General features: G+C 35.2%; 1 protein-coding gene across 1 annotated transcript; it reads left to right on the top strand.

Annotated features, from left to right (window-relative positions):
- The first annotated feature begins 540 nt into the window (after positions 1-540).
- LOC132555888 (uncharacterized) lies at positions 541-14,348 on the top strand. The gene is made up of 11 exons (XM_060220270.1): positions 541-857; positions 2,607-2,766; positions 4,046-4,216; positions 5,138-5,229; positions 5,927-6,413; positions 9,484-9,706; positions 9,893-9,982; positions 10,447-10,655; positions 11,206-11,409; positions 12,471-12,639; positions 13,732-14,348. Exons 1-11 carry the CDS (start codon positions 541-543, stop codon positions 13,818-13,820), a joined length of 2,211 nt encoding a protein of 736 aa, XP_060076253.1. The 3' UTR covers positions 13,821-14,348.
- Positions 14,349-16,616: the final 2,268 nt, after the last annotated feature.

The following is a 16,616-nucleotide window of genomic DNA, read 5'->3' on the forward strand; positions in this document are numbered from 1 at the left end:
CGTTGTAACATTAAGTAGAAATAGTATCTGTGATTCCGTGAACCGTTTCCTTTATTACTTGTTACTTAGCTTTGGGTATGTTTGGAAAAATACAACTAAACGGGTTGGGGTAGCCCTCTCTAACCCATTTTATAATAAATATCGTCTTTTATTTTATCCGGTTCTGCCACTTAAAAAAAGTTCTGCACAAGTAGGTGACCTTTCCAGTAATTGTCTCTCTCTCTCTCTCTCTCTCTCTCTCTCTCTCTCTCTCTCTCTCTCTCTCTCTCTCTCTCTCATCTCTTATAAACTTTATTTTGTGGAAAAAATATGCCATATAAATTTCATTAGCATATGTGACCTCTATTATTCATATAAAAATATTCATTTATATAGCAAAACAAAAATGTTCATTTTTTATTAACACGTAAGCTATGTATCATATCATCGTTGAAATAGTCCTTATCTATTTCCGGCTGAAAGTGACATCTGTGTACAATTCAGCTCCCGCCATGCTATATATGTCATGTGATGTTGTCATGTGACTATAAGTCAGACAAAATGGTGGATGTTTACTATTTGATTTCGTTCCTACTTTCAGTTTATTCGATACAGATCATAATTGCAGATTACCCATTTCGAAACACGTCTCTGTCTTACAATGAACGAGTCGAAGATTTGGTCAATAGACTTAATGTATCTGAGCTCATACTGCAAATGTCGAAAGGCGGAGGAGGGAAGATTGGTGGACCAGCACCTCCGATCTCCCGTCTGGGTATTGGTCCTTTCCAGTGGGATAGCGAGTGTCTGAGAGGTGATGTGGACGCAGGAAATGCAACGTCTTTCCCACAGTCAATCGGGCTGGCGGCTTCTTTTAAGTAAGTAAGCGTGGACAGATAATACACATATAGAATTGTTATTTTGGAGCGTTTCGTTTATACCATATGATGATAGACTAACGAAGGAAGCATTGCTATTTTTTCATTATTATTATTATTACTGAAGGAAATATCTCAAAATATCATTTCACTCTCACCATTTTTTCCTAGGGATTTGGGTGCTTTACGAGATCAATTTACAATTATTCCTTATAAAGTGTTAAGGATATATCTAGTAAAAGCCAACACAGAATTGAGAAAAGCGAGAAAAACTTATGGACAGGAAGTAAAAGAAAACACCAAGCAGGATTCTAAGCCATTTTGGAGCTTCATTTAGTCCAAAACAAAACTAATGGGAAAAATGCAAGGTAACTGCCTCAGCTAGAGAAATATTAAGCAATTGTCAAGTAAGAATAGAGGAATATAAGAATAGCATCCCAGAATTCCATGGAAAGGGAAGTTAAGGAAGATCTTGACATAATAATCGTTAGTGAGGAAATGGTCAATAGGTCTCTGAAAGATGTTAAACCTGTGAAATCTCAAGGGCCAGATAACATCCAGCCTAGACTTACAAATGAAGCAGCAGAGATTTTGGCTAAATCTTTGGCAAAAATTTGGTTCAAAGATCAATCGATGAAGCTTATGGAAAGAGGCTAATGTAACAGCTATACACAAAAAATCCTAAATGTAATGCTGACAACTGATGCCTGAGTAGTCTTACTTCTGTAATTTCAAAATTCTGGAGAAAATTGTGAAATATTAGCAACCAATATCGAAATGGATCAGAGATATCACATGCATAGTTAAACACCTCTATGACAAGTAACAGGTCATTAGTAACTGTAGAAGTTGAGAGTGCAGGTTGCCTTACTAGCCAGAGACAGAAGGGTCGCTATTTCAAACCTCGCTGGGTGCAAGGTATTTTTCATTTCTCCTTCCTATTATATATCTTTACGTACCCCAATTTTCACTGTTTCCTTAACAGGGGTTAGTACATATATCTTTTGTGTGCCGTATAAAGACAATTTCCTTAAAAGTGATTTGGGATATGTATTCTTGTATACATTGTACCTTATTTAAACCATTCTCTATTAAGACAAGCATAGCCTTTCACATTCAACCCCATAACTGCCACAAAAGACACATACTAAAACTAATATTACCTACGCAAAATGCATTAAAAACTGAATGACCCCCATATCAACTATATGAAAGTACTACCACCCTTCTACCCATCCCTTATGTACTAATTTTACAATTCCTAAATCCCTAAAACATTACCTGGATGACAGGTTTCAGGAAATAAGTCCATTGTTTTGTGCTACACTAAACCTAGCTCTCTAACATATAGTATAAAACTAAGGACCAAACACAAACAGAGGATTCATATGTATAGAAACATCAGACTCTGACAAAAAGGTATGAAGCACATGACAGGTATGCTCTGCATTAGAAAACATCGACCACAGACAAATTATGTTCACAGAACAGGACAATAAAGGTCAGATGATGCCAGAGTATTCAGTACAGACACAACATATATAAACAGACATTGAAATTAATGCTTCTCTTCATAGTTAGCTTTCAATTAAAGCCTTATTCATTTTGATTTAAGATACCATGGCTGGTTTGCTACACTTCAGCCTTAACTTGTGCTGGATCTACAATCAACTGATTAAATTTCAAAACTACCAGAGATGTTCTATAAATGAACACAATTAATAATGAATATATTTATTTTGCTTGTAGTCCAGATCTAGTGTATGAAGTTGCTGAAGCTACTGCCATAGAGGTACGAGCCAAGTACAATAACTTTCGCAAAAACAATGATTACACCGACCATACTGGTCTCAGCTGCTTCAGTCCCGTCATCAATATCATGAGACACCCTTTGTGGGGACGCAATCAAGTAAGTAGTACAGTCTCTATATATACTGAACATGGATAAGATCTGCTCACTCACTGACTTCTGTTTAGAGATTTTGACACTGCAAACATATATATTTTAGTGGTAGTCTTAATCTAGAGTTTTTCATGCTGGAAGTATTGTGCAAAATATAATTGTGTTAACTGCATTTTCTTTATGCTGATTATGTAGTAATTAGTGTGGATGGACAAATAGATTGTCTTTATTTCCCTAAAGTGATAATGCACTAAAACTAGATGGTGCCAAATTACTCATTAAACATACATGTTTTAGCCGTAATCATATTTAAGTGCATTTTGCGCAGAAAATATTTTGCTAAAATATCATTCCACTAACTGGAGTTTCTTTTTTGCCCTTTTTTTTGTCAATATTGCATCATTTCATCATTACACTAATTTGGCAAAAAGTGATAATTCACTAAACTTTGATTGCGGAAAATGGTGTATGTTTCTAGTAAGTATGATAATACTTTTCCAATCAGGCAGCTCTCTTGGATTTCAAAGTAGAATATTGTTATCACTATTTCTCATAAATAATTGGCAGAGCAAATGATAATCAATTTGTCAGTTGTAATACTTTCTGCTTGGTTGGTCTCTTATAGTCCCAGTTGTGCATAATTACTTTGTATATATGTAGAAGGAGTGAATTCAGGTTGCCTTACTATCCTCAGCTACTTAACTAGCCTCAGCTAGTGTGAAATTCCCTTTAGTCAAGTGGTTGTAGAGACTGTAGGGTGGCTAGTTGAAAACCCACGAAGGGCAGGGTGTTTTCCATTAATGTTTCCTTACATCTGGTGCTTTTGTATGGAGGTGAATACTTGACAAGGGGATACAAAACCTGGGTTTTTAGATAATTGTGTCTTTGGGACAAAGACTTTGAAAACAGATTGAGGAAATATGGCAGATTTGGATTGGGTTTATCAATGGCAACCAGGAAGTCCAATCGGTAGAGTGTCCATCTAGATTTCAGACGGTCCTGGTCTGACTGTGCATTTTTCCTGCTCCTGTATATAGTCAGGTGCAAAGTTATAAATCCCTTGTCATGAGTTTTTTCCAAAGGTCATGGCCTGTAGGTCACAGATCAAACTTCATTATAAGATTTGAATTCTTGTTTTATCAAATATTCATATTTTGCCTTTATCATGAAGCAATTATCTAAATTACTATCTCTGACATTTATGAGATGAAATGTCAAGGTCGTTGTTTTTTTGTTTTACCAGTAGATGTTTGTCATTTTATACAGACCGTGTTTATATAAACAGGAAACGTATGGTGAAGACCCCTACCTATCTGGCTTGCTTGCCCAGGCTTTTGTTTATGGTCTTCAGGGCCAACATTCCAAGTACCGTCGTGCTAACGTTGTGTGTAAACACTTTGCAGCCTACAGTGGTCCAGAGAATCGTCCAATCTCACGACTCAGCTTCAATGCTCAGGTATTTTTCATTTTTCAGATTCAGATCAATTTGATTCTTGTTGGGTCAGCATCACTGTCATCAAGCAATTTTAGAAACGGACTTATTTCTTCAGAGGTTGTATAAATGAATACATAAATACATATTTAGCTGTTATATTTGCATTTGAAAAATGTCAAATCGGTCAAAGGTCAGGATTGGTTTATTTCCAAAAAGAAGACTACAACCTACTACTATTTCTGATCACTCTAACAGGATGTGAAAAAACACAATAAATTTTGCTAAAATTTTAATAGTTCACCCAGGCATTGCATCTCTAAATATCTCAAATATGTTCCAGTATGGTCTGCATTACCAGACAAAGGTCAAGGTCATTGATGCAAAAAAGGAAATTCACTAAGGTTCTTTGTCATCACTTTGACAAATAGTCTTACTTACTGAAAGATTTTGATGAAAATTCCAAAAAAGTTTGCCAGAACAGAAAATGCCTTGGTCAAGAATATCATTATGATCAGTCAAATTCAAGGTCACTGTTGATCTATAATTTCATTTTGCAATCTACTTTTACAAAAACATCTCACCGTAAAGCTCTTTCTCTAGCATTTGTAAATTTATGCACTTCTAATTTATTTTTTGCATTTACCTTCGACAAAGTAAAATTGCCCCAACAGGAATTAAATGGGTGTACTTTGCCTGATGATGTTTGATTCTACCAACTGTGTTCCACCAGAAAAGTGAGACTGAAGTTAAAACTATGGATTAGAAAGATTGGCCCATATACAAAAAGTTGAACCGTTACTAAAAATGATTTAAATGATTTTAATTATAAGTCACCATTGTTGCTAGAAGTCCCACCTCAGCTAGATATGGCACTTTTATTTTCCTTGTATTCATCAGTTTAATGGATTGCTAACTCCTGGGTTAATTGTCTTCATTTGATAGGTAAAGGAACGTGACCTTCGGATGACGTTTCTCCCCCAGTTTGAGGCCTGTGTGAGAGCTGGAGCTGGTGGAATCATGTGTAGTTACAACAGGTAATTAGAAATACTGTCATTTTCAAAGGATAATGGACTGTTATCTTGGTTTTTTTCTTTTTCTTTATGCTAATTAATATGCACTCAATAAAAATGTCAAATTTTACGTAAATAAATTGGATTTATAATTTGTACTTTGTTACAAATTATGGAGAATATTCTGCCTGTAATATTATCATGTATTAACTTTTTCTTGTGAACACAATAATTGGAGTAAAAAGGGACAGATTTTTATGAAACCTTGTATGCAGCTATATATCAATAAGATCTCGAATACATTCATGGGATCAATTCAATCATAATTTGCAGAGTTATTGCCCTTCGCAGATTTATAACTATTGGACCTTGTGAACACAATGATTTGAGTAAATTTGAAGAGAATTTGATAAAACTTGGTCTAATATCAATAAGATAACTAATGAACATAATAATGGGACAGATTTGATTGTAATCTACAGAATTATAGCCTTTTCTTTTTTATCATGGACATTGTGAATAGGATAAATTGAATAAATATGAACAAATTTAATTAATTTTGGTATGTAGCTGTATATCAATGAGATCTGAATTGAATATAAGAATGGCACTTTGCAGTTTAAGTTTGAGATTAGCCAGGTGACTGTTTAGGCCCATGAACCTCACATAGTTTTAGAGGTCATCTTACATAGGTCATTTAGTACTGTCTGTTTGTTGCCAGTGTTAATGGTATACCAGCCTGCACCAATAAGAAGCTGTTGACAGACATTTTAAGGAAAGAGTGGGGATTCGATGGGTTTGTAGTTAGTGATGCTGGAGCAATGGAGTTTATTGTGATAGACCACATGTATTATCCTGATGCCCTGACAACTGCTGTAGGATGTGCTAAGGCTGGTCTTAACCTCGAACTATCTCCAGGTACCTGGATCTACAGGACACAGATGTTCAGTTATCTACTCAAGGCTGTGGAGATGGGCTTGGTCTCCAAGCAACTGCTCATTGACAGGGTTAAGCCGTTATTCCTCACCAGGATGAGACTTGGAGAGTTTGATCCACCTGCACTGAACCCTGACAATAAACTTAATCTGTCTGTCATTCAGAGTCCAGATCACAGAAAGCTGGCCATAAAGGCAGCCACCCAGTCTTTTGTTCTGTTGAAAAACTCCAAGGAATTCCTTCCAGTCAGAAGACAATTAACAACAGTGGCTGTAAGTTATCAATTCGAAGAAATTTTGCAAAAGTATCGAAAACTTTACGATCAGAAGACAGGTAACAAATGTAGGTAGAGAATTGGACAACTTTTTCAGAAGATCTTTGCAGGTTTTAATGGTGTTATAAATGTTACCATTCAGAAAATAATAAATAATAGTATTATGGTTTTTTTTTTCAAGTTTGGATATCTTACATTTCTTAAACCATGACATATTTAAATAGAAATTTATATTGTCAAGAAAAGAAAATGTATTCGATGATAAACATTAATTTTTTTTTTCGTGATCTAAACACCAAAAATGGAACATATTCTTGGCATAAACCACAAAATTAATTCCTATCATTTAATCACCGTTTACAACGTTTTTAACATTTTAACTCTTCTCTTTGATGATTTCTTACACCATGGTATCTTTTTATGTCATGGTGATGATAACATTAAAATATTGGTCAATGAAAACCCTTATTGTATAGAGGATTGAATTATTTGAACTTTAATTTCTCATTACCAAAAGCTTTTGTATTCTTACAATTACATTTAATGAAGTAGTTATTCCTGAGAAATCTCTAGGTTGTAGGTTCTATGTATTTATATAGGTAGGTAATTATTCCTGAGAAATCTCTAGGTTGTATGTATTTATATAGGTAGTTAATTATTCCTGAGAAATTTCTAGGTTGTAGGGTCTATGTATTTATATAGGTAGGTAATTATTCCTGAGAAATCTCTAGGTTGTAGGTTCTATGTATATAGGTAGGTAATTATTCCTGAGAAATCTCTAGGTTGTAGGGTCTATGTATTTATATAGGTAGGTAATTATTCCTGAGAAATTTCTAGGTTGTAGGGTCTATGTATTTATATAGGTAGGTAATTATTCCTGAGAAATTTCTAGGTTGTAGGGTCTATGTATTTATATAGGTAGGTAATTATTCCTGAGAAATTTCTAGGTTGTAGGGTCTATGTATTTATATAGGTAGGTAATTATTCCTGAGAAATTTCTAGGTTGTAGGGTCTATGTATTTATATAGGTAGGTAATTATTCCTGAGAAATCTCTAGGTTGTAGGTTCTATGTATTTATATAGGTAGGTAATTATTCCTGAGAAATCTCTAGGTTGTAGGGTCTATGTATTTATATAGGTAGTTAATTATTCCTGAGAAATTTCTAGGTTGTAGGGTCTATGTATTTATATAGGTAGGTAATTATTCCTGAGAAATTTCTAGGTTGTAGGGTCTATGTATTTATATAGGTAGGTAATTATTCCTGAGAAATTTCTAGGTTGTAGGGTCTATGTATTTATATAGGTAGGTAATTATTCCTGAGAAATTTCTAGGTTGTAGGGTCTATGTATTTATATAGGTAGGTAATTATTCCTGAGAAATCTCTAGGTTGTAGGGTCTATGTATTTATATAGGTAGGTAATTATTCCTGAGAAATCTCTAGGTTGTAGGGTCTATGTATTTATATAGGTAGGTAGTTATTCCTGAGAAATTTCTAGGTTGTAGGGTCTATGTATTTATATAGGTAGGTAATTATTCCTGAGAAATTTCTAGGTTGTAGGGTCTATGTATTTATATAGGTAGGTAATTATTCCTGAGAAATCTCTAGGTTGTAGGTTCTATGTATTTATATAGGTAGGTAATTATTCCTGAGAAATCTGTAGGTTGTATGTATTTATATAGGTAGTTAATTATTCCTGAGAAATTTCTAGGTTGTAGGGTCTATGTATTTATATAGGTAGTTAATTATTCCTGAGAAATTTCTAGGTTGTAGGGTCTATGTATTTATATAGGTAGGTAATTATTCCTGAGAAATTTCTAGGTTGTAGGGTCTATGTATTTATATAGGTAGGTAATTATTCCTGAGAAATCTCTAGGTTGTAGGTTCTATGTATTTATATAGGTAGGTAATTATTCCTGAGAAATCTCTAGGTTGTAGGGTCTATGTATTTATATAGGTAGGTAATTATTCCTGAGAAATTTCTAGGTTGTAGGGTCTATGTATTTATATAGGTAGGTAATTATTCCTGAGAAATTTCTAGGTTGTAGGGTCTATGTATTTATATAGGTAGGTAATTATTCCTGAGAAATCTCTAGGTTGTAGGGTCTATGTATTTATATAGGTAGGTAATTATTCCTGAGAAATCTCTAGGTTGTAGGGTCTATGTATTTATATAGGTAGGTAATTATTCCTGAGAAATCTCTAGGTTGTAGGTTCTATGTATTTATATAGGTAGGTAGTTATTCCTGAGAAATTTCTAGGTTGTAGGGTCTATGTATTTATATAGGTAGGTAATTATTCCTGAGAAATTTCTCTAGGTTGTAGGGTCTATGTATTTATATAGGTAGGTAATTATTCCTGAGAAATCTCTAGGTTGTAGGTTCTATGTATTTATATAGGTAGGTAATTATTCCTGAGAAATCTGTAGGTTGTATGTATTTATATAGGTAGTTAATTATTCCTGAGAAATTTCTAGGTTGTAGGGTCTATGTATTTATATAGGTAGGTAATTATTCCTGAGAAATCTCTAGGTTGTAGGGTCTATGTATTTATATAAGTAGTTAATTATTCCTGAGAAATCTCTAGGTTGTAGGTTCTATGTATTTATATAGGTAGGTAATTATTCCTGAGAAATCTCTAGGTTGTAGGGTCTATGTATTTATATAGGTAGTTAATTATTCCTGAGAAATTTCTAGGTTGTAGGGTCTATGTATTTATATAGGTAGGTAATTATTCCTGAGAAATCTCTAGGTTGTAGGTTCTATGTATGTATATAGGTATGTTATTATTCCTGAGAAACCTTTAGGTTGTAGGTGATGTGTATGTATGTAGATAGGTAGTTATTCCTGAGAAACCTCTAGATTGTAGGTCCTTTGTATGTAGATAGGTAGTTATTTCTGAGAAACCTCTAGATTGTAGGGCCTCTTTACGTAGGTAGGTTATCATACATTAGAAACCTCTAGATTCTGGGCCTTTTTATGTAGTCAGGTAATTACTCCTCAAAAACCTCTGAATTGAAGTTGTTATGTATGTTTGTAGATAGATAATTATTCCTAAAAAAAACTCTAGATTGTAGGTCCTATGGCAGACAACCCATCACAGTTAATGGGCGACTATTTCCCTGATGTTGACCCAAGCTTTATGACAACACCAAGGAAAGGCTTATCTCCTCTTGGTGAAAAGGCTTTATATACAGCAGGCTGTAACGACATGGCTTGTGACCAATATGACCAGTCAGGAATTCAGTCTGTGGTTTCTGAAGCAGAGATTACATTTGTATGTCTTGGAACAGGTAATATTGAAATCATTATTTGTCATCTCACACGACACATGAAGCTGTGTATCATATTTTGTTTATGCTTTTGTTTTTATTTGTCATCATTATCGATACAATTTATCTGTTCTCAGCTTTGTTAACCCATCATAATTATTTAATTTGATTTCAAAATTTATATCAACATTTTATTGATTACTTCAGGCAACGCTTTGGAGACAGAGACGATGGATCGCCCTGACATGTCTCTTCCTATTGGCCAGATTCAGCTCCTCAAGGATGCTGTGCGCTTTGGTAGGCATGATGCACAAGAACCTAACAATTTTGAGTCTCCCCTTTTCTAAACCAAGTTGTAATTAGGTGAAAGTGTGTGTTTTCTTTCCTTCTCCTTGTCATGCTCTGACTAGATTATAGTGTATGATTTCTCCATTTCTTTAAGTCAATCTTTGCCAAAGTGACAAAATTTGTTGTCTTCTCTCTAAGTCAAGCTGTAACCAGTTGACTGTGTGTTGTTTCCCTATCTCTTAATCAAAATCTATAAATGTTATTAGATAACACTGGGTTTTCCCCTCCTCTATGTAAAGCTGAGACTAGATAATAGTTTAAATTGTCCCTTCTCACTTCTATAAGGAATTTGGTTGACATTTGGTTACTTTATGAATATCACTCAATGCTATGTCTGTATCATGACTTATATGAAAAGTAAATTTGTTCTGTGTTTTTATATTCACATTACATATCTTCTTCATTATCTGCAGGAAAAGGAAATGTGGTATTACTGATGTTTAGTGCAGGGCCGGTTGACCTTCGATTTGCCCAGACATCTGCAAAAGTAATGGCCATCATACAATGTTTCTTCCCAGCCCAGGCAACAGGAATTGCTCTTTTCAATATCGTTACCTTTGCTACACCAGACAGTAATCCATCGGGAAGGCTTCCATATACTTGGTACTCAGATATGAGTCAGGTAATTTATTAATACCCTATTGACTGACCCGAGATACTGCATCAGTGTCACAAACTGGGACTAAACTCATTGTCACAAAATGGGACACTATATTAATATCACAAACTGGGACACTGTATTAATATCACAAAATAGGACGCTGTATTAATATCACAAAATTGGACTCTGTATTAATATCACAAAATGGGACACTGTATTAATATCACAAAATGGGACACTGTATTAATATCACAAAATGGGACACTGTATTAATGTCTCAAAATGGGACACTGTATTAATATCTCAAAATGGGACACTGTATTAATGTCTCAAAATGGGACACTGTATTAATATCTCAAAATGGGACACTGCATTAATGTTTCAAAATGGGACACTGTATTAATATCTCAAAATGGGACACTGCATTGATGTCTCAAAATGAACACTGTATTAATATCTCAAAATGGGACACTGTATTAATGTCAAGCAGGAACAGTGTATCAATGTCACATATTGAGATGATGTAGTGATGTTACCAAACTATAACACTTCATGGTCATATTTTTATCAGGTGGCAGCAATGACAGACTACAGCATGACCAATATGACCTACAGGTATTTCACTGGGGACCCTCTGTATCCCTTTGGTTATGGCCTGTCCTACACATTCTTCAAATACAGTCACTTGACCATCACACCAAACCAGGTCAAGATTGGAAGAAATGTCACAGTGATATTCCAGGTCAACAACTATGGGAAATATGAAGGTGATGAGGTAAGATCATGTTGCTACTCAATCCAATGTGTCATATTCTAGTGATAAGTGTAATGTTCTGGTGGTAAGTATTATAGTCTAGTGATAGGGTGTAATACTCTAGTGATAGGGTGTAATACTCTAGTGATAAGGTGTAATACTCTAGTGATAGGGTGTAATACTCTAGTGATAGGGTGTAATACTCTAGTGATAGGGTTTAATACTCTAGTGATAAGTGTAATGTTCTGGTGGTAAGTATTATAGTCTAGTGATAGGGTGTAATACTCTAGTGATAGGGTGTAATACTCTAGTGATAGGGTGTAATACTCTAGTGATAAGTGTAATGTTCTGGTGGTAAGTATTATAGTCTAGTGATAGGGTGTAATACTCTAGTGATAGGGTGTAATACTCTAGTGAGAGGTTGTAATACTCTAGTGATAAGTGTAATGTTCTGGTGGTAAGTATTATAGTCTAGTGATAGGGTGTAATACTCTAGTGATAGGGTGTAATACTCTAGTGATAAGTGTAATGTTCTGGTGGTAAGTATTATAGTCTAGTGATAGGGTGTAATACTCTAGTGATAGGGTGTAATACTCTAGTGATAAGTGTAATGTTCTGGATAAGTGTAATGTTCTGGTGGTAAGTATTATAGTCTAGTGATAGGGTGTAATACTCTAGTGATAGGGTGTAATACTCTAGTGATAGGGTGTAATACTCTAGTGATAAGTGTAATGTTCTGGTGGTAAGTATTATAGTCTAGTGATAGGGTGTAATACTCTAGTGATAAGGTGTAATACTCTAGTGATAAGTGTGATACTTTGGTGATAAGTATTATAGTCTAGTGATATATGTAATAGTGCAGTTACTCTCTTGTGATAATAATATAACTTCAATGAAAGGTACAAACCTCCTGTTTACTGGTATATGTGTTTTAGCATTTCATCATCATTTCACATTGAATTGTCATGTTTTTTTATTGTGTCCTCAAATCCTCTCTTACTAGATGTATGATTAGATAGAGAAAATTTGACGCTCTACATATGAGTAGGACAGTGATGAAAATATCTTAATTATGTGTACAGGTATCTCAGGTGTACATATCATGGCAAGGTGTGACTGACATGCCACGGTACCAGCTAGTGGGGGCAAGACGATCTCATCTTATCCCAGGCCAGACTGCTTCCTGTAATGTTACTGTGACTGCACATCAGACAGCAGTGTGGGAGGGGTCTGGTCTACAAAATAAACCAGGTAAACAACACCTAGACATGTGACATCACTGTCAACACAGGTAAACAGCAACACTGAAACATGTCACATTACTGTCAACACAGGTAAACAGCAACACTGAAACATGTCACATCACTGTCAACACAGGTAAACATTAACTATGAAACATGTCACATCACTGTCAACACAGGTAAACAGCAACACTGAAACATGTCACATCACTGTCAACACAGGTAAACAGCAACACTGAAACATGTGACATCAGTATCAACACAGGTAAACAGCAACACTGAAACATGTTATATCAAGGTCAACACAGGTAAACAGCAACACTGAAACATGTTATATCAAGGTCAACACAGGTAAACAGCAACACTGAAACATGTGACATCAGTATCAACACAGGTAAACAGCAACACTGAAACATGTTATATCAAGGTCAACACAGGTAAACAGCAACACTGAAACATGTCACATCACTGTCAACACAGGTAAACAGCAACACTGAAACATGTTATATCAAGGTCAACACAGGTAAACAGCAACACTGAAACATGTTATATCAAGGTCAACACAGGTAAACAGCAACACTGAAACATGTTATATCAAGGTCAACACAGGTAAACAGCAACACTGAAAAACATGTCACATCACTGTCAACACAGGTAAACAGCAACACTGAAACATGTCACATCACTGTCAACACAGGTAAACAGCAACACTGAAACATGTGACATCAGTATCAACACAGGTAAACAGCAACACTGAAACAGGTGACATCAGTGTCAACACAGGTAAACAGCAACACTGAAACATGTTATATCTAGGTCAACACAGGTAAACAGCAACACTGAAACATGTGATATGTGTCAACACAGGTAAACAGCAACACCTGATCTCACCCAATAGGAGTTAAAAATTCTAGTAATTCCATATTGGAATTCCATATGGTATACACATGCAGATTTGGGAGAAAGGTATATCTATATTAAGGGCAAGCAGAGTGAGATGGTGATGTATTGAAAAGAAGGAGGGCAATGATTTTATATTATGAGTGTCAATTACAAATTCTGATTTTTATCAATAAGTATATGACTTCTTTCTATTATACAGGTATAATAACAGTACATGTGGGAGGTCAGTCACCAGGACAGAAGACAACATCTAACTTCTTAACAGGAACATTCACTATATACAGCTGAAGACATGCTGGGTGACATTGACACCGTTTACAACTCAGGATGTCATGTTTGGGTATATTGACACTGTATACAGCTGAGGATGTCATTCTGTGTTATATTGACACTGTATACAGCTGAGGATGTCATGCTGTGTTATACTGACACTGTTTACAACTCAGGATGTCATGCTGTGTTAAATTGAGACTGTATACAGACGAGGATGTCATGGTGGGTTATATTGACACTGTATACAGATGAGGATGTCATGCTGTGTTATATTGACACTGTCTACAGCTGAGGATGTCATGCTGGGTTTTATATTGATACTGTATACAGCTGAGGATGTCATGCTGGGTTATATTAACAGTGTTTACAGCTGAGGATGTCATGCCATGTTAAATTGACACTGTATACAGCTGTGGATGTCATGTTGGGTTATATTGATACTGTATACAGCTGAGGATGTCATGCTGGGTTATATTAACAGTGTTTACAGCTGAGGATGTCATGCCATGTTAAATTGACACTGTATACAGACGAGGATGTCATGGTGGGTTATATTGACACTGTATACAGCTGAGGATGTCATGCTGTGTTACATTGACACTGTATACAGCTGAGGATGTCATGCTGTGTTATATTGACACTGTTTACAACTCAGGATGTCATGCTGTGTTAAATTGACACTGTATACAGCTGAGGATGTCATGGTGTGTTATATTGACACTGTATACAGCTGAGGATGTCATGCTGTGTTATATTGAAACCGTTTACAACTCAGGATGTCATGCTGTGTTAAATTGACACTGTATACAGACGAGGATGTCATGGTGGGTTATATTGACACTGTATACAGATGAGGATGTCATGCTGTGTTATATTGACACTGTCTACAGCTGAGGATGTCATGCTGGGTTTTATATTGATACTGTATACAGCTGAGGATGTCATGCTGGGTTATATTAACAGTGTTTACAGCTGAGGATGTCATGCCATGTTAAATTGACACTGTATACAGCTGTGGATGTCATGTTGGGTTATATTGATACTGTATACAGCTGAGGATGTCATGCTGGGTTATATTAACAGTGTTTACAGCTGAGGATGTCATGCCATGTTAAATTGACACTGTATACAGCTGTGGATGTCATGTTGGGTTATATTGATACTGTATACAGCTGAGGATGTCATGTTATGGTATATTGACATTATAAACAGCTGAAGATGTCATGTTATGGTATATTGACATTATAAACACCTGGGGATGTCATGTTGTTGTATATTGACATTATAAACAGCTGGGGATGTCATGTTGTTGTATATTGACATTATAAACACCTGGGGATGTCATGTTATGGTATATTGACATTATAAACAGCTGGGGATGTCATGTTGTTGTATATTGACATTATAAACACCTGGGGATGTCATGTTGTGTTATATTGACATTATAAACAGCCGAAGATGTCATGTTGTGGTATATTGACATTATAAACAGCTTGGGATGTCATGTTGTTGTATATTGACATTATAAACAGCTGGGGATGTCATGTTGTTGTATATTGACATTATAAACAGCTGGGGATGTCATGTTGTTGTATATTGACATTATAAACAGCTGGGGATGTCATGTTGTTGTATATTGACATTATAAACAGCTGAAGATGTCATGTTGTAGTATATTGACATTATAAACAGCTGGGGATGTCATGTTGTTGTATATTGACATTATAAACACCTGGGGATGTCATGTTGTGTTATATTGACATTATAAACACCTGGGGATGTCATGTTGTGTTATATTGACATTATAAACAGCCGAAGATGTCATGTTGTGGTATATTGACATTATAAACAGCTTGGGATGTCATGTTGTTGTATATTGACATTATAAACAGCTGGGGATGTCATGTTGTTGTATATTGACATTATAAACAGCCGAAGATGTCATGTTGTGATATATTGACATTACAGACATTATGACACTGTAGAATTCAAAGGAACCAAGGATTCAGTTTGCAGTTTTTCATTGAATGTGTGTACTGAGATTCAGTCTTATATTGTCATATACTGAGGTGACTCATCAGTGACTCATGATTATTTTGTTGGGGGTATATTGACACTTTATACAGCTGATGATCCATTAGTAGCTCATAATAACTTTATCTAACCCAGCAGTCCACTAATGACTTTTTGTTAACTCCATCCAAGCTAAAATATCTCTTAACTTAATACTTGTATCATATAACCCAAAGCAATAGTTATTATATATCAGTATTATCAGTTGAGTCTCAAATTTCTTAAGAAATCTCCCATGCTTTTTGATGTACCATTAATTTATTACCATGTAGATGTACATGTTGAGTACCATTGATGTATGACTGTTGTGTGTACATGTTGAGTACAATTAATGTACTACCTTTGTGTGTACATGTTGAGTACAATTAATGTACTACCTTTGTGTGTACATGTTGAGTATTACCTTTGTGTGTACATGTTGAGTACAATTAATGTACTACCTTTGTGTGTGTGTACATGTGACTGTTGTGTGTACATGTTGAGTACAATTAATGTACTACCTTTGTGTGTACATGTACAATTAATGTACTACCTTTGTGAGTACAATTAATGTACTACCTTTGTGTGTACATGTTGAGTACAATTAATGTACTACCTTTGTGTGTACATGTTGAGTACAATTAATGTACTACCTTTGTGTGTACATGTTGAGTACAATTAATGTACTACCTTTGTGTGTACATGTTGAGTACCATTGATGTATGACTGTTGTGTGTACATGTTGAGTACCAGTCTAAC

Source organism: Ylistrum balloti, unplaced genomic scaffold, assembly GCF_031769215.1.
Source record: "Ylistrum balloti isolate Yb309-2 unplaced genomic scaffold, AGI_CSIRO_Ybal_v1 Utg370522, whole genome shotgun sequence".
Lineage (NCBI taxonomy): Eukaryota > Metazoa > Mollusca > Bivalvia > Pectinida > Pectinidae > Ylistrum > Ylistrum balloti.